Source organism: Mirounga angustirostris, unplaced genomic scaffold (genome assembly GCF_029215605.1).
Source record: "Mirounga angustirostris isolate CCGP_5_RB_7025 unplaced genomic scaffold, mMirAng1.0.hap1 SCAF_1, whole genome shotgun sequence".
Lineage (NCBI taxonomy): Eukaryota > Metazoa > Chordata > Mammalia > Carnivora > Phocidae > Mirounga > Mirounga angustirostris.
This window is the reverse complement of record NW_026991709.1, coordinates 109,834,972-109,859,771: the sequence shown is the minus strand read 5'-3', so window position 1 is coordinate 109,859,771 and position 24,800 is coordinate 109,834,972. Positions and strand designations below refer to the sequence as shown.

The 24,800-nt window shown below is 36.0% G+C and overlaps 1 protein-coding gene across 1 annotated transcript in view; it reads left to right on the top strand.

Annotated features, from left to right (window-relative positions):
- The first annotated feature begins 11,332 nt into the window (after positions 1–11,332).
- LOC123841051 (arylacetamide deacetylase-like 2) overlaps positions 11,333–24,800 on the top strand; it is a 29,162-nt gene continuing 15,694 nt past the window's right edge. Inside the window, 5 exon segments of the mRNA XM_064575847.1 lie at positions 11,333–11,546; positions 14,950–14,978; positions 14,980–15,167; positions 20,535–20,604; positions 22,643–22,814. Of these exon segments, the coding sequence (XP_064431917.1) occupies positions 11,409–11,546; positions 14,950–14,978; positions 14,980–15,167; positions 20,535–20,604; positions 22,643–22,814 (597 nt within the window). The 5' untranslated portion in view covers positions 11,333–11,408.

Genomic DNA, 24,800 nt, shown 5'->3' with positions numbered 1-24,800 from the left:
TTTCAGTATAATTGGACAAGGGACAAGGCTGAATAATGGACTCTGCATTCCCTCAGAACAAACAGAATCTGCTGACCCATCTTTGGATTAGGGGTACCTATTTCTGGTATTACCCTGAGAAAGGTGTGGTGGAATCTTCTCTCCTCTTTTTGTTTTTAGGGGTTTATGTGATCATCATTTTTTTCCTTATACCACTGAGGGTGACATACTTTGCTTAGGAAATCACCTGTCCTAGGCTCCTAGGGAGGAATTCAGGGCCTGGGAAAGGGAAGGCAGGCTAATAGTGTTCATCAGCTGAAGTTTGTCACAGTGAGACCAATGCCCTAATCACATATTAGAGTTTCTAGCCTGAAATGGCACCAGCAATGGAAAGTTTTAGGAATCTGAGTAACAGAAGGTTTTAAATAACAAACTAAAAATCATCAAATAGATGCTATAGGGAATGAATGGTGATTGGTCATGTTTGTTGACTATAACTTTAGAATGTGTCAAAGATGGAAATCTCTTTCAACGTTCGGGTCATTGAACCTTTCCAATGTATTAGTGCGATGTCTATTGCAAAGACACAAGCTGTATTTATAAGGGGATCTGGTTAAGAGCTTGGGCCAGAGGGAAGGATACTTTGTGTAATGTCCCCAAAAGCCATCAACTCAGCAGTACTAAGCAAATTCTCAGTCTCTTATATTTAGGAGTGAGGAGGCAGAGAAGACTGACTCTGAACTGAGGAAAATCATAGCAAGAAAATGGATATTAGGGAAAGGACTTCAGTTTCTTATTCAAGGATTTTAAAATATTGCTGAATTCTTGGAGCCAATTTCAAATCATTCTTGTAGTGCTGTATGGAGTTCTGAGGGCTTAAGAACAAAGCTGGTAGAAAGCAATATGGTTTCAGGATGAAATACATGCTGATTTTAGCTCATCTGGCTTAGGGATAAAACTTTAAAACTAATGCACCAAAGGATGTTAATATAAGATGGCAGATGACAAACATCTTATTCCAATACTTACTCTTTTTGGAGCCAGACAGAATGAGAGAGAGAGAGAGAGACGCTTCCCCCATAGTCACTTCCCAGAATCTCTTCAGATACCAAAGCTACTGGCCATGTCCTATCCTTATGGACCAAGTTTCAAAACCTAGGAAATATATTCATTGGCCCATCATTTTCAAACTTATACCATCATGAGTATTAATGTAACAATATCTATATAAAAGGTAATATTCAGCATATGAAACTACTGGTAGGGTCAGAATGAAGTTGGTATTATAAGAATTTAATAAACCTCTTTAAAACATCAGAATTACAAAGCTTAATATAAAATAAAATCAAAGTACTACAGCTATGAATATTATAAACCACCATATTGATGTGTAAATACTACAGTGATTAACCAGAACATGGAAAGGTCTGTGCTATTAAAGATAACTTTTAGATATCTTAAAGTTATGACTCATGCAGATAGAAAAATGAATACATATTAAAAACTGTATTTTAATTCATTCAGTGAAGAAACCAGGCAGACGTTATAACCTCTTTAGAAGAGAACCCAAAGGACCAATATAATAAAACCAGCTCAAAGACAATGAGCAGTAGAGAGTGTGCTTAATGTAGGTAATGCATAGTTGTAAAATATTTCAAAAACAATTCAAGACTAGGCTCAGGTAACCTAGACATGTATACAGATGACCTAAAGAGTGTCTTTTAGGCAATGTAAGAGGTTTGTTTTTTTTTAATTGAGGTACATTTTTTTCTATAGTGAAAGGAAAGACAGGGTAGAAGATAAAGTTCTCTACTCTTCAAACCACAAGGTAAAATGTATCTGTAGGTAGATAGAGGTGGGTGGATGGATGAGCTAATTGAAGAGCTCTAGGAGATATTTTGTTAAAGCAACAACAACAATGAAATAGCAATCGGAAATGAAGTATTTCAAAAATGGGATATCATATTTTTGAGACTTAACGATCAGATATTTAGAAGGCTGGGAGTTGTGCAAAGTAATATTGTGTTTGCTTTAATCCAAACGTGTGGGTTTACCTGATACATGTACATGTTCATTTGATTTTAGTTTGTCGTTGTTGTTAATAATGTTTTCATAACACATCAAATCAGCTTCTCTAAAGGAAAAGAAGTTGTGATTAGAAGGAGAGAATGAGACATGAGTTAGGTAGCATGGAAGCCCTACAGGAAAGGGAAGATCTGAGAAGGGGTGGCCACAGGGGGATTCAGACCTTTGAAGGTGACTGGGGGAGAAGCTGCTGAAAGTGGGATAGAGGACACCTGAAGAGTTTGACCAACTTTGTAGTTCTCCATGGCTCAGCCCTGGGTGCTATTATGGTCCCTCAGGGAGCTTTTGCCAATTTTAGAGAAGGACATAGAGCAGACCTCTCCTCATTCCAGACTCAGTGGGTAAGAGCATTTTTCCTATTGGCACAAGCTTTTGGCCACTTTGCTTTCTGATGGGCTTGTTGACGCAAAATGAACAAACTTTTTAGAATCTCTAAAAGAAAGAGAGTTTAATTTGAGCCCGTTAGGACAGCTGCCCAGGAAATACAATCTTCACAAGGAAGAAAGTGTTCCAAAGAATGAACAATTTGTACAGAGAATGTACAGTTTGTACATTTTGGAAAAGTTCAGAAGAATTTAGATTAACCTATAGACAGGAATCATGAGTTTTAACATCAAGGAATGCAGGGAGTTGGAGCATTGATCGGTATCTTAAGGACAAGATGGTTTTCCTTCAGGTTACTCATTCACAAAGCAAATACACAAAACATATGGCCATAAATCAGGCTTTCAGTTTGAACAAAGTTTATGTACAGTCATGCTGGCTTGGAAAGAAATCTAAATGGTTTCTCTTAAATACCAGGCCTTTAGAGAATTTTTCTCTCATCAAGCTAAGGCTTTAGCTTTCTCCTCCTTGTTTCTCCTCTTTGCTGAAATTTCCAGGTATGGTTCTATAGTTCCAAGTAAAAGATCATGACTTGGGCGCCTGGGTGGCTCAGTCGGTTAAGCATGATCAGGTCATGATCTCAGGGTCCTGGGATTGAGTCCCGCATCGGGCTCCTTGCTCAGCGGGGAGCCTGCTTCTCACTCTGCCTCTGCCTGCTGATCCCCCTGTTTGTGCTCTCTCTCTCTGTCAAATAAATAAAACCTTAAGAAAAAAAAGATCATGACTCTGGGGATTTAGTTTGTGAATTTCTGCCTTCTGGTCTCAAGTTTATGAAGCAACAGGAGAGCAATTACTGTACTTGCTGAGGTTTGCATCACACACAATTCTGTGTCATCAGATCTTCTGTGGGTGTTTGGGCATTTTTTTCTAATACCTCTCCCCTATTTATCAGGTCAGACTTGTGTTTATCCTGAACACCTTTGTAGATGGATGACCAAATAATTTATTGTACAAAACAAGGTAATTGTGAAGGTGAAGGGAAATAAGCCTTGATGATCTCAGGCAAGAGGAATGTAGGATCACTCTATATAGCATGGAGCATTTCCCCAGTTCCCTCCCTAAAGCTCAAATTCCTATATTTGGCTTATGAAACCTGTCTTTGTCTCCAGGCCTCTCTCTCTTGGTATCCTTAGCTGCCGTATGTAATTAGGCAACCAAACCAAAATGTTTCGTATGCCTGATTTCCTTCTGCCAGGAAGGTGCTACCTCTTACACTCCCCAAACACCAGAGAAGCACACATTCAGCTTTCAATCCACTTCTTAAGAAATACTCAACTGCTCTTTGATACATTTTTGTGACCCTTTCACAGTAGAATTCGCCACTGAAATAAAGAGAAAAAACGCATCCAAATGCACATGCATGTACATTCATATGCATAGATTGTCTCTTTATAGCTGTTTCTTCATTTATTGCCTTAATAATGCCTTAATATTGCCTTAGTGGCTAGGAAAAAGGGAGAGTTTACTGTATATGCATAACTCATAAATTTTAAGATTTTTTTTCATTTTTCCCTGTTTGAAAGGCTTGCTTTCTTTTCTTTCTTTTTTTTTTTTTTTTAAGATTTTATTTATTTATTTGACAGAGTGTGAGCACAAGCTGGGGGAACCACAGGCAGAGGGAGAAGCAGACTCCCCACTGAGTGGGAAGCCTGATGTGGGGCTCGATGCGGGGGCTTGATGTGGGGCTCAATCCCAGGACCCCGAGATCATGACCTGAGACGAAGGCAGACGCATAACTGACTGAGCCACCCAGGTGCCCCTAAAAGACTTTCTACACTTGTCGATATCTTCTTAGTTCTAAATATTTTCTATTTCATTTTTTTGTCTTCTTTGATATCTGAGTTGTTTAGAGATTTTTTTTTTTAATTTTTGACCTAATTGTGATGTGGCCTGAGAATATGGTAGTATGTTACAATCTTATAAAATTTTATTATTTTTAGGTTTAGGGTTTTAAGATTAGGGTTATTGCATAGCATGTGATCAATTTGTGTATATGTCCATATACACTTCAAAAGAATATGTATTCTTTAATTGTTGGATAAAACAGTCTACTTATACCATTAGCTTGAGCTTATTAGTGTGCTCTATAAATCTTCCACATTTCTTTCTGAGACTTTTCTCAACTTGATCCCTTAATTATAGGAAAGATGTATTCAAATTCTATTAATGCAATAAATTTGTCAATTTCTTTTTGAGTTGTGGTTCTGTTTTTTTTCTTTCCTATTTTGAGGTTAGTTTATTAGAGTATGGAATTGATCTGTCCTCTAGGTGCATAAAATTTATCATTATTTAGTGACTTTATGTATAGAAATGATTTTTGCCTTGAGTCTATTTTGATTAACAGCAATATAGCCATGCCAGCTTAGTTAGTAATTTCTTGAAATATCTTTGTCATATACCGAATGCCAATATTTTTGTGTACTATATTTTATTTGATATTTGTGACAAATACATGGATAGATATTTAACAATCCTATCAGACTATATTTATTTTATTTTGAAGCTATCTATATCTATCTGTATTTTTTTTTTTTTTTTTTTAGAGAGAGAGGGAGCGCTTATAAGAAGGGGGAGGGGGTAGCAAGGGCAGAGGAAGAGAGAGAATCTTAAGCAGGATCCACACCCAGCGTGGAGTCTGACACAGAGCTTGATCTCACGACCTTGAGATTATGACCTCAGCCAAAATCACGAATCAGATGCTCAACCTGGGTGACTGAGCCACCCAGGCACCCCTATTGTGAAGCTATAGTTAAACAACTTTTATTGTGGTTATATTCGTGAGAACTACTTCCCATTTTTAAAAATGTGGCAAAAATACGTAACATTAAATTTACTCTCTTAACCATTTTTAAGTGTACAGTTCAGTAGTAGTGTTAAATATCTTTACACTGTTGTGCAATAGATCACTAGACTGTTTTCTTTTGCAGCAGTGAAATTCTATACCAACTAAATACTAATGCCCTCTCTTCCCTTCCCTCAGCCCTTGGTAATAGCTTTCTATTTTCTGTTTCTTAGATCCTTCATATGAGTATAATCTGACAAAATTTGCTCTTCTGTGACTGACTTATTTTGCTTAGCATAATGTCGTCAAGTTTCATCCATGTTGTAGCATGGGACAGGATTTCCTTCTTTTTAAAGGGTGCATAATATTCGAATATATGTATATTTTCATCTTCCATTTATCTACTGTTGACATTTGGGTTGCTTCTACCTTTTAATTTTATGAGTAATCTTCATACTATTTTCCATAATGGCTGCACCATCTTACATTTACACCAGTTGCAGTTTCTCCACATCCTCACAAACACTTGTTACTTTTTGTTTTTCTGAATCGTAACCATTGAAATGCTGTAAAGTGATGTCTCACTGTGGTTTTGATTGGCATTTGTCTATGAAGAGTGATGTACATCTTTTCATGTGCTTTTTGGCCATTTGTATGTCTTATTTGGAGAATTGTTTATTCAAGTTCTTTGCCCAATTTTTAATGAGGTTGTTTGTTTTAAAGATTTTATTTATTTATGAGTGAGAGAGCGTGCACGAGAGGGGGTGGGAGCGCAGAGGGAAAAGCAGACTAACCGCCAAGCAGGAGAGCCCAATGCAAGGTTAATCCCAGGACTCCAGGATCATGACCTGAGCTGAAGGCAGATACTTAACTGACTCACCACCCAGGTGTTCCAAGGTTGTTTGCTTTTTGTTGTTGAGTTGTAGAAGTTCTTTATATATTCTAGATATTAACTTCTTATCAGATATATAATTTGCAAATATTTTCTCATTGGTTGCCTTTTCACTCTGTTGATTGTCTCCTTTGATTCCCTGAAATTTTTACGTTTAAAGTATTCCTATTTATCTATTTTGTTTTCATTGACTATGCTTATCGTGTATATTTAAGAAATCATTGCCAAATCCAATGTCCTAAAGCTTTTCCACTATGTTTTCTTCTAGTTTAATAGTTTTAGGTTTTACATTTAGGTTTTTGAGTTAATTTTTGTATATGATGTCAGACTATGTTTATTTAAAAATAACATTTTACTGTAAAATCAAATACAAATATAATAAACACATTAAACAAGTGCATAGCTAATGAAATATGATACTGTGAAGACCCATGTTAACCACCACACTGGTTAAGAAATTCAACTTTGCCAAGTCACCCATGTACTCATCCTTGTGCCAAAATTAAATCACAGCTTTCCTCTCTTCCCAAATGGAACCACTGTCCTGAATTTTATAGTAATAACTTCACTGCATTTCTGTATAATATTATCATCCATCTATGACTCTCTAGAAACTCTGGTTTATTCCTTCACAATTTATTTATTTTTATTTAAAGAGACAGGGAGAGAGAACACAAGCGGGAGGAGTGGGAGAGGAGGGAGAAGCAGACTCCCCGCTGAGCCTGGAGCCTGATGCAGGGCTCGATCCCAGGACCCTGGGATCATTACCTGAGCCAAAGGCAGACACTTAATGACTGAGCCACCCAGGCACCCCTATTCCTTCACAGTTTAAAACATGGTATGTCTTTTTTAAATTTCTTTTCATCTACAATACACTTTATTCCTAATTTATCTGTTGAAGATCTGGGCTTGCAGGGTTTCCTAAAGTCTACATTTTCTGATTGCACATTTCTTTGCAGTTTACCATGCTCCTCTGTCCTCTGTGTTTCCTGTGAATTATCAGTTGGAATCCAGAGGTTTGATCAGACTTAGGTTCAATCTGTTTGACAAGAATATACATGATGGGACTTTATTTGATCATGAAGCACATATTTGTCACTTTATGTTAGGTTAAAAGCCATTGAGGCTGTAAATACAGATTCATTAATTCAATGGAGATTGAAAAATGATATTTTAATTTGATAATTTTGCTTTTATATATTACCTGGAAAATTTTATACAGGATGGTTACCATCATATATTATTTAGTTAAACAATGGCATACTTCATATAAGAAAGGCAAGATAAAATGTTTATTATGTCCTTTTATTAATTCCACTTTTCAAGATAATGAAATAATTCCCTGTTATCTTCAGAATGTAACCAATTAATTAAAAAATAATATATCAGTACAGGCTTGAGAATTCAAGCCTATTTTATTGATTTTTTTTTTTTTTAGAAAGAGCATACACATGAGCAACTGCAGGGGAGGGGCTCCATGCCCAGCACAGAGCCCGACAAGGGCCTCAATCTCACCACCCTGAGATCATGACCTGAGCAGGAATCTAGAGTTGGATGCTTAACCAACTGAGCCACTGAAGCGCCCTGGACTAATTTCTTATTAAAGTAGTTCAGTAGTCCCTCTTTGGGCCAGTGGAAGCTCCTTTCAGTCCTCTTGATATTACTCTGAAAGTCATTGAGATCTTCCTTGCAATCTGGTGTATCAGTATTTTCCAGGCTCAACTTACATATTCCCGTATTGGGTTTTCTATACATCAGATCATGTCAATTGCAAATCAAGATAGTTTTACCTCTTCCTTTTAATCTGGTTGACTTTTATTTTCATTTCTTATCTGGTAGTGCTACTACCACTATAGTGGTAGAACTTCCAGTACAATGATAGGTACTAGCAGTGAAAGTAGGATCCTTGTCTTGTCACTGATTTATTTGTGTTTTATTGGTAATGCCTAACTGGCATAATGCATTACTGTTAATGTTGTTTGGGGTTTGTTTTAGTCTGCTGTAAAAAAAACAAACTATAGACTAAATAGTTTAAACACCAAACATTCTGGAGTCAGGAAGTCTAAGATCAAGGTTCAGCGGGTTTACTGTTTGGTGAGGGCCTTCTTCCTGGTTCATAGACAGCCATCTCCTTGCTGTGTCCTCACCTGGCAGAAGGGGCAAAGGAGCTGTCTGGGGTTTCTCTTACAAGGGCACCGTCCCACTCACGAGGTCTCTGCTCTCATGCCCTAATCCCTTCTCCAGAGCTCATTTTCTAACACAGTCACTTTGATCATTAAGTTTTCAACCTATGAATTTTGGGAAAACACATTCAGTCCATTATAGGATTTAAAGAAATATTTGTATGCCATATACCATTAAGAGAACAAGATTCATACCCACTATGTAAATTCAGTTTGGTCTTACTGGGATGATGGCACAAGTCTATACTTCTTTAGGAGGGTGTAAAGAAAGGGCAATTGATCAACCTTCTATGTTAGAGATCACAAAAAGAAACACGGAAGTGATTTAGCTGGAAATTAAAAGCCGGAAAAGTGTGTGATAAGCAGGTAGGATCAGAGAGAACTTGAGGGGCTCATTCTGGGAGAAGAGATATGATGAAAGCTCCGGAGGGCTTAATGGCTTTTTGCTATAGGGTAACTTCCAGCAGTTGAAGTTGGTCTGGCTTGTAGGGTCAAAGTAGAGACTCTGAAGATGACTGGAAACATATAATGCACTACTGAGAAATTTGGATTTTTATCTTGGAGGGAATGGGAAAGATATAAAGATGTTTGAGATTGTCTGATCTGGATAGAAGTGAGGTGTGGGAAGGCGCATCCAAGACTCCACAAATATTAGTTGACTGATAATGATATCATGTGGTGGAAAACTGTGGGGAAAATAAAACAAGTAAACTTTTTTTTTTTTTTTTTTTTAGAATGAGAGGCAGAGAGCATGAGAAGGAGGAGGGTCAGAGGGAGAAGCAGACTCCCTGCTGAGCAGGGAGCCTGATGCGGGACTCGATCCCGGGACTCGATCCCGGGACTCCAGGACCATGACCCGAGCCGAAGGCAGTCGCTTAACCAACTGAGCCACCCGGGTGCCCCTAAAACAAGTAAACTTTGCTCTGAACTGAGTGCACCGTGTTTCATAACCTCTCAAGCAAAAGGCCAAAAACTGCCAAACAAAACACTATGGTGTGCACAAAAGCCTTACCTTTCATTTAGTGAGTAAAACAAGGTAAAGTTTAAAGAGACATAAAGCAATGGTGTTGACAGCTCTGTAAAGTAAGAAAAGACCCACAGTCATTGAGTCTGGGAAAAGATGGTCTCAGTTTTATTCCGGGTTCATGTCATACATCTGATCTGTTCTCCTTCTATGCTTAACAATGGTGACCCAAGGGACATGGAAAATTGTGAAAGTTGGAGATCTTCAGAAACCTAGGGCTGAACCTAAGGAACTGCAAAGTGAGACAAATTTTGGGCTATTTTCTCTTTATCTGTACCCCTCTCTCTAGCTCTTCAGATGTTTTAACCTTGACTCCAGTCAGAGGTCTAACGTCCCCCTGTAACCTCATTACATAGACCTGGATCTTCTTGAAGGATTCCATACTCTTGTCTCTTTTCTTTGATCCCAGCAATAATGTTGAAAATAATACAGTTAGTAACAATGACGACAACAACAACAGGTAATATTTCGTGATTGCTTACCACGGGTTAGGCAAACTGCTAGGATCTGATTAGAGAAACTGAGTCATTATGCCAGATACCTCGGCTTATCTTTCCAAATATGTTTATCTTTCCAAATACATAAGATACCTCTGCTTATCTTTATCTTAACTCTATTTTTCTCTCAGTCTTTGTCATCAGTGACCACTCCTGATTTTAGTTTTCAAACTTCATGGTGGATTTGAGATTTGAGATTTCCCCCTTACTAATATCCTTAAGCATTAATTAATTAACTTGGTTATCCATTAATTTATTCAAAATATGTATTTAGCACCTTTACCTGCAAAGCATTGATTTCTTAGAGGTTGCAAAAACAACAACAAAATAATGTATGATGTCTTACAGTACACTGAGAAAGGCAGGCACACAAATTAAATTTGATAAAAGAGTTATATGATTAGGGTAAGTCTGTTAGTATCAGTTTGTCCAGGACAGTTCCAGTTTATGTGCATTATTAATAATGTCTCTTTCACTTGCAATAGTATTGTAGTTTGAATAACAAATGATATTACTAAGTTATGCCCTGGGGGATTCAGGGAAGACTGCAATGTAAGTGGATAAAAATAAAAATTTTAATAATGAAATTTAGGATAGACTTTGGAATTAATACTTATGCTTTCAAGAGGCCCAGTATAGACTTATATTAGACCCCTGATTGGATTGAATTCTATCAATAAAAATTACTTTCTTTAAGTACCAATCTCTGGTAATGAGCTTGAGAATCACAGGTTTATTGATTTGTGACTATTCTTTTATTTCCTAGGTCCTGACATATCAGACAGAAAATCTCCAGTTCCTTGCATCTCTAAAGAACATCAAAATGATCGGCTTTATGGACAGGGTCTCTCTCAGCGTGCAGCAAGCAGAAGTCCAATATTTGCACTTGATATTGTCACACTAGGCTACTTGGTATAGATTGGTTTTAAAGATTTACCATTTAACCCATAAGAACAAAGTCACTGTGTAATCATTTAAAAAAACAGTGTTTCCTGAGATACTTATACTGAGCCCTGTGGTACTTCAGACTATTATAGTTCTAGCATGATGAATAATGGCATATGGACAAGTCTCCACACCCCTTATCTTTTGGCCCAAAGTTTGGTCCACCACAACAAGCAGGGTTTATTAACATAGTAATCCATGCAAGTTGCATGAGCCTGCATTTTGACTAAGTATCAGCTAATTTTTTAAAAAATTCTTTTCCTACAAAAACCAATCACAAAATTTTACTTTGTGGTATCTTAAGAGCTCTCATGTAGGCTCTGATTTCACACCTAAGTTGCTTTAACATGATAACAGTATGACAGGGTGAAGAAACACTGTGGGAGTTGTTAACTGTCTTATTATAATATAGGCATGAACTGTTGTGTTATAATATCTGTCTCAGAATCTGTGTATTTCAAAAATGAGTCATTACTGATGCAATAACTTTTGAATTAAAAATTAGCTTCATGCTGCTAAGATGATCATATATTACCCAAAAGCGTTCCCAATCTACAGTTGTTCTGCTACTTATTAGTTAGTATTTGTGGAAACACTTTAATGTCAGCACTGTGAAGAGGCTAGAGAAAGGGATATCATGGGGTTCAAAGCTCTCTGTTTGGGGCTGTTTTGTGCTCTCTTTGCCTCTCATATGTATATCACCATACCGGGCAACATTGAAGAATACTGGAATGTAGGGGCCTTAGATATATTTGCTAAAACTTGCACATTTATGGTAAGATTAACATTTTTTTCTTCTGGATATTGGAGCGCCTTGTTGACTAAAAAATCAGTGCTTATGAACTTTTTAGTAGTTACTGTTTTTGAAATAACCATTGCTTCTTTGTTTGTTAGAATAGATCAATTACATAAAGGTAAGTAAATAAAACTTGCTGCCTCTGCATCTGTGCAAACAGAGTGAGGTAGAATTCTTGCTGCCCAGGAGTTTATAGCTAAATGTAAAGATTGTGTCTATTGTGATATGCATTAAGTGGTATTGCTGAAGGGAAAAGTTTTGAAGTTTTCTTGATAACTTACATTTGAGTTATATTTGACACATTTGAGTTTTCAGTTAGGTTTTACTTATATATATTATACAGATAAACATTATTGGTGTTTGTACCCACTGGATGTTAATTTAGGACTCTCACTATCTCAGTGGTTTCCACTGCTTATCTTTAATTCTAAATTGCTAGGTTTCAGAGATTGTCTGACTTGAAATATGTGGGTCGATTATGAATTCGAGCAAAAATAGCTCCTTGGTGAGGGGGAGATATGACTAGAAACTAGCATTTTTGAGCTTTTAGAATACATGGGCTTTCTATAATATATACCTTTGTGCATCCCCACTACCTTTTGATTATTTGTATCACTTTATAGAGGAGGACAAAGAAGTTCAGAGGGGCTCATACAGCTAGAAAGCGACAACTTTAGAATTTGAATCCACAGATACCTCATTTCAAAGTTCATACTCTTTCTGCCAAACAAAGGCTCCCAGAAATGTTCTTTGATGACAGAAGCGATATGAAGCTGAAAGGACACAATGGCAGCAGGGAATGATCAGAGAAGAGAGAGCAATCTATGGCTTCAGAGGGACAGGCTGTGCCCTGGTACGTTGTACAGCAGACAGCAGTTCTGTGAAAGCACAGCCAACTCCTGTCTGTGTCTGCTAAGTCCTGATACTTATCTCTCTGGTTACTTCTCGAGGTACACCTTCTCCGGAACTCTCTCTTCCCGCAATGCTCTTCCCCCTGGAGTTAACATAATGTGAAAGCAAGTACTGGCTCCATAAAGGCTTTTCCTTTTTCAACTACAAATTATTCTCACCATTGCCCATCTATAATAAAATTATGCCCTTTATAGATTTGATATTGTATATGGATTGTTCTTTATTTTTCAAAAGATAATAAGAAAAGCATCCATGTATTTACTTTAAAGATTATGCTAGTAAAATTAACAGTCATTGGCTGTTCTAAAGAAAACAGTTTTATTCCTTCTCAATACTGAATTTTGTAAATCAAAGCTGAGATACCAGGAAGAAAAATTAATTCTTTTTTTTTTTTAAATATTTTATTTATTTATTTGAGACAGGGAGAATGAGAGACAGAAAGCATGAGAGGGAGGAGGGTCAGAGGGAGAAGCAGATTCCCTGCTGAGCAGGGAGCCTGATATGGGACTCGATCCCGGGACTCCAGGATCATGACCTGAGCCGAAGGCAGTCGCTTAACCAACTGAGCCACCCAGGCGCCCAAGAAAAATTAATTCTTTAACATATGAAAGGGAAGTGAAAATCAAAGTTCTTGAGAAAGTAAACTTGATAAATAAAATGCATCATTATGTCTATCATATGTTAAATTGGAAGGCTGAGTTTGGTAGAAGAGCATGTCCAACCTTGAAAAATGTCCTTAGCCCTTCATTGTACCTTTTTTTTATACTTATAAAATGAGGATACTAATCATAAATACTTTTCAGGATTGCTCTGTGAATTACAGATCACATATGCTAGAAGAGCACAAAATAATCTCTAAAGTGGTACTTTTGTTATTGTTCAAAACATACTTAAGTATCTGCTCAGAAACAGAAAATATCTGAGAAATGAGAAACAAGGCAATTTGCCAAAAATCTTTTAAAATTCAATTCAGTAAATGAAATATTAGTGTAATTTACCCATTTACCAAAAACTTGCTTTAAGGGATACTCTACCTGATTATATTCAATTAGCATGAAATTATTTAAGAATCCTTATTTTTATTTTTTTTTAAAGATTTTCTTTATTTATTTGACAGAGAGAGACACAGCGAGAGAGGGAACACAAGTAGGGGGAGTGGGAGAGGGAGAAGCAGGCTTCCCGCGGAGCAGGGAGCCCGATGCGGGGCTCGATCCCAGGACCCTGGGATCATGACCTAAGCCGAAGGCAGATGCTTAACCGACTGAGCCACCCAGGCGCCCCTTTAAGAATCCTTATTAGTGAAGTATACTTATATAAGACAAGCTTTATTGAATACATACATGTGCTAGGCACTCTTCTATGTACATTAAAAGTCCTAACTCACTTGAATCTTACAACAACCCACTGAGGGGTTTATTTATTATTATTATTATTATTAAGATTTAAAAAATTGAAGTAGAGAGTAGTTTGCTTCCAGTCATATAGTCAGTAAGTGATAGTCTAAGAGACTGGTCTAGAAAAATGGGTGCAGATTTGGCTTTGACATTTCCTGGTTGCAATTTAAGAGCTTCTGCATGCTTCCGCATCATTAAAGTATAGGTATTAGATGTTCTTTACTACCTCAAACTCTTGGAAATAATTGTAGGAATAAAGGTTGCTTAATGTACTATTTATTGACCATGTAATTTTTAAGGTTCTTCTTTTGAGTAAACTGTCCAGTGAAATGTCACAACGATCCTAGAAAAGTTGTCAGAAATACCAGGGAGAGCTTTCTTCAGTGATATCAAATATGGGATTTCGGGGACGGGGTTGGGGGGCGAAGGACATAAATCTATTTGGAGTTGAAAACCAGGGCATTTAAATAACTAATAGTGTGGTCATAAGACAACATTTAAAATTTTGGATTAAATAGAGTGAACCATAAAGAAGAAAAATGTGACAGCATGCCTACAAAACAAAAGAAAACATGGTACAAGACCTGGACATTTTTCAGATAAGAATTTACAATTAAGAAATAATTATGATGGGGGCGCCTGGGTGGCTCAGTCGTTAAGCATCTGCCATCAGCTCAGGTCATGGTCCCAGGGTCCTGGGATCGAGCCCCGCATCGGGCTCCCTGCTCCGCAGGAAGCCTGCTTCTCCCTTTCCCACTCCCCCGGATTGTGTTCCCTTTCTCGCTGTGTCTCTCTCTGTCAAATAAATAAAGAAAATCTTTAAAAAAATAATTATGATGGACATTAAAAAAAACTGCTGGTAAACTGACAGCTGTTGAATGACACAGTTACTAATCTGAAATACAGAACACTTAAGATTTTCAACAAGCTTGTAGACTAAGATCTATGCAGTATTATTTGGAAATAATTGTTACAAACATTCTATTTCTGTTTATTTTGCTTATGTTTTTTAAATTTTCTCTTTCTATGCATTTGATGTTAAAGATGAAAATGTTCAATTTTGTTTGCTTTTATAGGCTATGTGTTTTGACAGTATAGGTATTATGAGAAGAGCTTATTTCCATGATATTGAGGCTGGGCCATACCCAGCCAGTTTCCGATGAGTATGTCACAGTGATGGATACAGAATTTGTTGACATTCCAGTATGTTTGTACTTGCCAAAGAGAAAGTCAGAAACCTCAAGATGAGCTGTAATCTATATTCACGGTGGTGCCTTTTGTTTTGGAAGTCTCAGTAAGTTCATCATATAAGGAAAAACTATAACTGGCTGTATATTTTTGATATAAGAACTTTTTAATATAAATATGCATACTTATATGTATAATAGGTATAAGTGTAGCTATAAATATTAGATATCTAGTAGAGAGAGAGACACAGACATATGTTTGGTAAAAAAAATATCATGGAGATCATTATTTCTGCTTTTGTTTGGTTTGGTTGTTTGGTTTTGCTAAGAATTTTTTTCTCAGCTTTTATATTGAATGAACTCATATCAAATGAAAGTAGGGTATGAATGAATCAATTAGTATAACTTGTTTTCTTTGGGATCAGAATATATTCAGGAGCAGAAGCATTGAAGTGAGGCAGATGTTTTAAATGGTAAATCAGAGTCCTACGTTGTTGGTGGCTACAAGGTGAAGTTTGTAGTTACTGATAACAATAATGCTAACAGTGATAAATCTTAGAATGGTAGCTAGTCTTGATTCTTAAAGGAAAGCACAAAATAGACCTATTTTATAATAAAGTCTTCTTATTTGGGGAGACTGGGTGGCTCCGTTGGTTAAGCATCTGTTTTCGACTTGGGTCATGATCCCAGGGTACTTCCTGCCTACCAATCGCTCCCCCTGCTTGTGCTCTCTCTCTCTCTCTGTCCAGTAAGTAAATAAAATCTTAAAAAAAATGAACTCTTCCTATGAGGTATAGTTTCCCTATTTATCTCTGGCAATGATTCTAAGAGGCATATATAACAGATTCAAAACACAAACATGAATACATTTCCCTTTATGAGAACTTTGAAAAACTTGATGATCCAGTGGTGCTGGTATATAAGGAGGAGGCACTGTTCTATTTAGTTAAATGAATAGAACCAAGGACAGATAAACAGGTAATAAATGATTTTTTTTTTTTTACCTTTTGCCTTTCTCTAAGCCTCATTTTGTTCTAAATAGTTTGAGAACCTTATAAAGATATGGGCAATATAGCAAGCTACACTTAATCAAATATAAGTTATGAGGACTAGTCATAGAGAAAATTAGCATGGAAAATTAATGAGGCACAAAAACTCAGATTAATATACAAAATGCTAAAATAGGTAGGCTGCAATTTTGCCTTTCTAGTTATCTTCTCCCTAGCTTTCTGACAACCAGGTGCCCTATGGTCATTCTCATCTTAAATTTTTTTTTTTTTCCCACTTGACCGTGAATTCCTCTGTGTAATCAGTCCCTTTCATTTTCCCTTCCTTCTCAGACCCATTTCTTTGCCCAACAAGCTCTCGTCCTTCCCTACTCCTTTCTTTTCCCACCTTTAATTAATTCCTTGATCTCTACAATCTACTGCATTTGATGAAGACTAATCTTTTCTCCTCTTTGACATGCACTGCTCCTCCCTGTTTCTATGACAAAGTATCTCCTAGATTTCCTGTCATTCCTTGTTTTCTCATCTCTCATTTAAAAACAAAACAAGGCCACCTGCATGGCTCAGTTGGTTAAGCTTCGACTCTTAGTTTTGGCTCAGGTCGTGATCTCAGGGTCATGAGATCAAGCCCCGAGTTGGACCCCTTGCTAATCTTGGAGTCTGCTTGTCCCTCTCACTCCCCTTGCTTATGCTCTCTCTCTCTCAAATAAACAAACAAACAAATAAATAAATAAAATCTTTAAAAACAAACCAAAGAAAATAACAGATTTTCCATATTCTTTTTTAAAATTTTATTTTATTATGTTATGTTAATCACCATACATTACATCATTAGTTTTTGATGTAGTGTTCCATGATTCATTGTTTGCGTATAACACCCAGTGCTCCATGCAGAACGTGCCCTCTTTAATACCCATCACCAGGCTAACCCATCCCCCCACCCCCCTCCCCTCTAGAACCCTCAGTTTGTTTCTCAGAGTCCATAGTCTCTCATGGCTCGTCTCCCCCTCCAATCCCCCCCCTTCATTTTCCCCTATAAATATTCTTGCCCCCCAGAATTCTCTCCCTACCTTTGGGTTTTGACTTTACACACTCTCTTTTCCAATCTCTTCTCTTCTCCAAATATCCATGTGCTGCTGACATCCAGTCCTGAATTTGCTTCCCTGATAGTATTCCTGAGTCCTGGATCCATATATACAGCTATCACTTAGACATTTACAACTGGACAAACCACACACATCTCAAACTCAATAGGACCAAACACAATTTATTGTCTTGTGTCCAAATGGCCTCAGAAAACAAACCAAAAAACCACCATCCATCTAAACCAACATCTGAAAAATCTCAGTAAATAGCAATTATGGTCAATTATTTATAGTTCCTTAGTGCTCACATCAAATTACCATATCCCATTCACTCTACTTCTGAATATTTTGACTTCATTAACACAATTTAGTACTTCATGATCTTTTAAAGATGTTCCTTTCTGATGTCTCTGCCTGTGTCCTGTTCAACTCTATTTCATCTTCTACATTTAGTGTACTGGATCTTTCTAACATGCAAATCTGGTTATATGATTTCTTTGTTTAAACTTTTCAGTGACTTTCATCACATAATAAAATAAATCTAAATCCATTAGCATGAGGTTCAGATTTCCAGGTTCTTACATTTTTAACTTTTCTTGCCAATGCTTCCCTTCATGATTTTGTTTCAAGCATACTGAGCTGTAATATTTAGTTCCCAAACCCTCTGTGAATTCTTATTTCTATACCTGGCTATGCTTTTCTAGAATGTCCTTCCCATCTTACTTCAAGAGAACTGCTCACTCTTTTATGTTCATGAAAAGCATCATTTTGTGGGTGAGGGTGTGTGTGTGTGTGTGTGTGTGTGTGTGTGTATGTGTAATCTTCTCTGGCTTTAAAAGACTTTAGCAATGTTGCTTTATGGCTCATTGCAACTTGTATTTACCTGATGGCAACAATCCTTGTTTTGTTTTATAATTGTGTTGCATGTTTGGTTTAGCATCTCTCCAGGAAGTGGAATCACCTCTTAGCATCTACCAAAGCATTTTCTATACAATGAGTGTTCAACAAATAAACTGAGAAAACAAATGAATGACTGAAAGGAAATTTTATTGTTGTTCTCTGGAGGGATTACTAGTCAAAATGTTTTCCCAGTACTTTTATGTCTTTTTTACCTCCTTAATCTTTTCAGTAAATTAGATTTCACCTATAATTTAATTTATGTCAGGCATTAGGGTGGTTGGAATACTTTGCTTCCTTTATAAAATACATTATAAGATAAGATATATAAGATAAATGAAATACCAATTTGACCTCATTTATCTCTAAAGAGATGTATTAATGCCATTAAGGTTTTTATAAGGTCTATGAAATATCCAAGTATCCATATACATATTACCTGGGACTTCAGTTAGCACAAGAGACATGTTCACAGATGGGAAATTATTACTTTGTTTGAAAAATAAATTAGAAGTGTTCCTGATTATCAGATTGATTTCCCCTTTATTGACAAATGCAATGATTATGATCAGTAATTCTTAAAAATGTGTGAATTATTATTATTCAGGACACACATTCTAATTTCTTGTTCAGCTGAATTTCAGTTGTGTCTTCTTTCTGTGTCTTGACTTTATATTTGGACATTATTTGTTCATAGATCTATCAGAACTTATATAAATAAACTATAAAAGACTTAGATACCTTCTATTTTTTGACAAATCAGGACATAGACACTATAACTATTCTCTGGTATTTATTAATTTCAATTTCCTTTCTTTGTTTCCTAGGCTTCCTTTTTTTTTTTTTTCTCCTTTAAACTTGCTGAAGTTGCTTTGAGAACTAAGAAATATAAGAAGATATTTCTCTAGTAGACTTTTTTACATAGAACTGTGGTGGTTGTTTTTTGACATCTAACCTAATATCTTCTTGTTTCTGTCTGGGTTCTTCAAGTGATATAAACTCAATAATTGGACCTAGAGAAAAACATGAGCCAACAGATTATATCAGCAAAGATCATGAGTTAGGACAGCTGGAGATTAAGAATGGGAAACAGAAAACTTAAACTGACTTTTGTTGTGAGACAAGTGAAAAGTATTGGGAAATAAAAATGAAGACAAGTTTGAAACATATCACTGAGGGGCTTTCAGCGTGAGGGTTAGACGGTTCTTATGTCTTGTACGTTTTGGTGTTTATCTACCCATTGCCTTGTCTTGCAAATTATCAACTCAATATTTAATAAAAACATTATTTTTCTACCTAAAAAACTACCTGACTTACTTTTCTATTTTCATGGTAGTTACACACCCAGTATTTCATTAGTTTTTATTATTTTATTTTTATTTTTTTGTTATTATGTTATGGGTGATATATGTAAACAATGAATCGTGGAACACTACATCAAAAACTAATGATGTAATGTATGGTGATTAACATAACATAATCATTAGTTTTTAATTTGAAGTTTTGTTAACACGCAGGAGACATCTTGGAAAAGTTTGGAATTTGATCACAGCTCTAGAATTCTCTGAATATTTAAGATCCTGTGGTAAATAAAGTAATAGCAGATGTCACAGAGTTGCCAAAGGTTTGTGGCTAGGGCATTGGTAAACTGGATTCAGAGGTACCTGGGATGAGATATGTGTGTATACTGGGGAGAGGGACGATGGCTTGTGTGTCATGTGTGCCAAAATGGATATGTACATCTAAGTCCGCATACTGACTTGCCAGAGGCTCTCTCAAAATTAGTTGCTTTTCCTTAGATTCTGTCTTAAATACCAAGGTTATTGCAACATTTTATAATGTGGCATATTCACATAATTTGGAAGTTCAAAGAACCGTATTATCGAGTGCTGTGGTTTCAGAGAGTCAGTACATCTATTACTTACTTTCTCCCCTGAATTCTGAATCAGTTGAAGATTATACACAAAATTCAAGGAAATGACAGTCAAAACATAACCATTATTTCTAAAGAAGGCTTTAGAGAATGTGTATTTAGGGTATTGTTATGACACTCTTGAGTTAGATTAACTCATCTGTAGTGGCTGGCCCTGCTGACCAATCACACACTGCCTCCCTATGAAACTTGCTGCCTGAAGGAACAAGCAAAGTAAAATGCAAAAAGCCACAGAAGGTTCGTGGGAGTGAGGATCCTTGTGGACAGGCAGCAGATGAAAAGAGAAAAATTAGAATGGGCTGAGCCTAGTTTCTCTTCCTCAAAACCACCAAGCTGCAAAGTCCTCTTTTCATCTCTGGAGACAGTGACTGAGGAGACACTCCTGTAGAGTGTGTCATGCTGATTCTGGTCCCTCTGCATAAAAATGGAATGGGAAATATAGGTTCCTTTATAACACTCACAAATCACATTTCCCTCCAAGTTCATAGCTGTAGGCATTTCTGTTGCTGTTTAATTACAGAGAGTACTTCGACATTTATTTCTTCATTTCAGAGAATATGGCTTTTGATGCCCTGAATAGATGGACTGCAAAGAAACTCAATGCTGTTGTTGTAGGAGTGGAGTAAGAGATGCTTTTCTTTTGTTACTATATGATTTTGCCTTCACCAAGTAGAGGTTTGATTTCCAAATCAAGTCAACTATGCCTCAGATATAATTCTTTAAAAATCATTCTATTTTATTTGTCACCATTGTAACATAGACCATTCCTCAAAAGAGTCCACTATCTCATATTCTTCTGTGATTCTGTGAGTCTCTGAATGACATCCTTGAGTGAGCATTTTTGGAAACATTTGCTCTAGACACATAAAACTTAGGTCCCAACTAGTGTCCCAGATAACATAGCTAGGTAGGAAGAAATAAATTATTACACATTTGGGTTGGTAGGTGGTGTTGGGGTTGGGGATAAAATATTTTATAACAATTCTTGTTTAGAGTAATGTAGGAGATAAAGTTTGGGATCAGCTAAGAATTTTAAGTCACTCTCAGGAGAAGTGATCTTATATTCTGGATTTTGCTAGAAAATATCAGAATGTCTCAGGACAGTTCAATATTTTCTTAGATGGGTACCGTCTATATTTCTGAAGCTGACATCCCTAAGAGGAATATTTTTTGACCCCTCTTCCCTAGTCCATAGTAACAAAAACATACTTAGAGACTTCTAATCCAATAGTTCTTAGAGGACATGGTGACATAGGTTTTTTGTTTGTTTGTTTTTTAGCTAGGAAGCTATGAAAATTTAATGAGACAACTAAAGTGACAATTTGATCATCTAAAGAGTGATTGACAGTGTTGTCATTATGGTTACTTACAATAACTAGAACTTCCTATTTTCAAGGATACTTCTAATTTATAATATGAGGACATTACTTTTTTTAAAAACTTTATAGCTTTTTTTTTTTTAAGATTTTATTTATTTATTTGAAAGAGAGAGAAACAAAGAGAGCATGAGCAGGGGGAAAGACAGAGGCAGACTCTGCACTGAGCAGGGAACCTGAAGCTGGGCTCAATCCCAGGACCCTGAGATCATGACCTGAGCTGAAGTCAGACACTTAGCTAACTGAGCCATCCAGACATCCCTTACCTTCATAGCTTTTTGGGAAGTAATCTAAACCTTCTCATTTTAAATCTGTTTTAATATAGTGATATGTTTGTGTCTGGCGTATATATCCTATCAAATCCTTATGATTTGTGTTGTTCTTTGCCCTAAAAAGTCTAAATCTACTGCATTTAAAGTATAGACACCAACATCTTTGGGGTGAGTTTAACCTATATTTCGTTTAGGACTTTCTAAATAATAATTTATGATAAAACTTTAAGTATTATATCACCAGCATTTAATGTTGAGTACATATATTTACAGATTTTATTATTCTAAAGAGCAAAAAGAAAAAGTTAGCCCTGATAGATAACAGGCTAATAGAATTATTCTATTTTTACTGGTCCACATGTATAGGGAGAAAAGTCCATTTATATCCATTAAAAGTGTGGTGTGATAGTTTGCCTTATAAATGAATTTATCAGAAACAATCGACCTCCCTACCATATTCAAAATGTTATTTATACTTCAAAATTTTCATCTAAAATCAACTCCTGGGGATTATCCATGGTGAGATATGTACATTGCAAGCATGTAGAATTTTTTTCTAAATGACCTTGAAAAAATATAATACTTTGCCTATAATATTCTCTTAGATCTGCTGCCTTCAAAAATCCATGGTGCTTTTCATATATATATATATTTAATGTTTGGATCATCAGTTACATTGAGAAGATGATATAAGCTGTAAAGTATATCCAATCCAAAATGTGCTTTATCTAAAAATTATACTTACAGTCTTAGGGAGTTCATAATATCCCCTACTCCTCACACACAATGCTATCCAGGGAACTTAGATACAAGGTTAAAAACCTTTATACCAATTTTCATTTTTTTCAAATAATAAGGAGTTAGTGGAAAAACTCAAGTTTGATTTTTGGAAGGTTAAACAGTAGAGACTGGTGTTAAATTGTATCTGTTTGGTTTTTAAAAGCTACATGGAAAGATACAACCGTAAATGGTACTTTAAAAAATTGTTTAAATGAATTGTTCATTTTTAAAGCTATAGACTAGCTCCTCAACACCACTTTCCAATTCCATATGAAGATTGCCTCACTGCAGTTAAGTTTTTTCTTCAAGATGAAATTCTTACAAAATATGGAGTAAATCCCACCCAAATCTGTATTTCAGGAGACAGTTCTGGGGGCAATTTGGCAACAAGAGTGACTCAACAGGTATGTTTTGTCTTTATTCTGAGAGGATGAGGTCAAAACTCATTTTTTGTTTTTTCCTGTGCAGATAATCAGTTCTTCTGGCATCATTTGTTGAAAAGATCATCCTTTCTCATTGGATTACAGTGATGCTTGAGTCTAAGATCAGTTGACCATAATATGACTATTTCTGATCCTCTCTTCTGTTCCATTGATACTTCATTGATTTCAGCTTTGTCTTTTCTTCAAAATTGTTCCTACTACTCTAGATCTTTTCCATCAAAATGTTGGGATATCTTGTCAATTTCTAAATTGACAAGTAGTATTTTACTTTTTCAATGTAGATATCTTCCAAATCTTTCTTCAATTTATTCCTGAGTTATTTTGGAAAATTTTCATGTAAAATAATATTTTTCAAGTGTTTCTTTGACAGTATATAGAAACACATTTGATTTTTACATTGACCTTTTATAATCATATCATTAAAAAAAAAATCATATCCTTAAAAGTTTCACTTATAGATTCTAGTATTTTTTTGATAGTTTCTAGGATTTTCTACACAATCATGTCTTCCATGACTAGAGACAGTTTTAATTCTTTCTTTCCAATCTTTATAATTTTCTTAATTAGTGCACTGGCTAGGGCTTTCAGGATGATATTGAATATAATTGTCTTGCTCTGAATCTTAGGAGGAAATTGCTCAACATTTCACAAATAAATATGATGTTAACTTTTCATAGTTGGTTTTTATTGGTTGAGAAAGTCTTTTCTATTCCTAGTTTGCAGCTTTTATTGGTTGAGGAAATCCTTTCTGTTCCTAGTTTGCAGATAGTGTTCCCATAAATAGGTATTAAATTTGATAAATGTTTTTTTAAGATTTTATTTATTTATTTATTTATTTATTTATTTATTTATTTATTTATTTATTTATTTATTTTAGAGAGATCGCCAGCAAGTGAGCAGGCGGGAGAGGGGCAGAGAAGGAGGGAGAAGGACAAGCAGATTCTGTGCTGAGGGTGAGCCACCCTGAGATCAGGACCTGAACTGAAACCAAGAGTTGGATGCTTAACTGACTGAGCCACTCAGGCACCCCAAATTTGCTAAATGTTTTTAATGCATCTATTGAGATGACCATGTGATTTTTCTCCCTTTTTCTTTTTTTAAAAAATTTTTTATTGTTATGTTAATCACCATACATTACATCATTAGTTTTTGATGTAGTGTTCCATGATTCATTGTTTGTGCATAACACCCAGTGCTCCATGCAGAACGTGCCTTCTTTAATACCCACCACCAGGCTAACCCATCCCCCGAACCCCCTCCCCTCTAGAACCCTCAGTTTGTTTCTCAGGGTCCATCGTCTCTCATGGTTCGTCTCCTCCAATTTCCCCCCCTTCATTCTTCCCCTCCTACTATCTTCTTCTTTTTTTTTTCTTAACATATATTGCATTATTTGTTTCAGAGGTACAGATCTGTGAATTGTGCAAGTCTGTTGAATCACAGATCTGTATCTCTTTTTCTTTTAATGTGTTAAGTTACGTGAATTTGTTTTCAGATGTAAAATTATGCTTGCATTCCAGACATGAGCCTCACTTGGTCATGATGACTTAAATTTTTTATATTACTGGTTTCCATTTGCTAAAATTAAAGATTTGAGGGATTGATTTCTATTTTTTAAAAGTTCTTTGTCAGGTTTTGATATAACAGTTGTACTGGCCTCATTCAATCATTTGGGAAGCATTCCAACTTCTCTATTTTTTTTTTTTCAGAATACCGAATCATAAATTTATTTATTCTTTAAAGGAGAAGAATGGTGAGGATAATAGAAAGCTCATAGCTGAACTCAGAAATCGCAACACAAATTCCTCATTTGTTCAAATGACACTCAGTTTCTAAAAATCAAACTGTTAGAGGGCTGTTGAAGAGGGAGTAAGTCAGGTTGTTTCCAGTATGTGATTGTGGAGAAATCACACAAGTCAATTAGTCATCTGTGTTTCCTGAGCCCAAGTC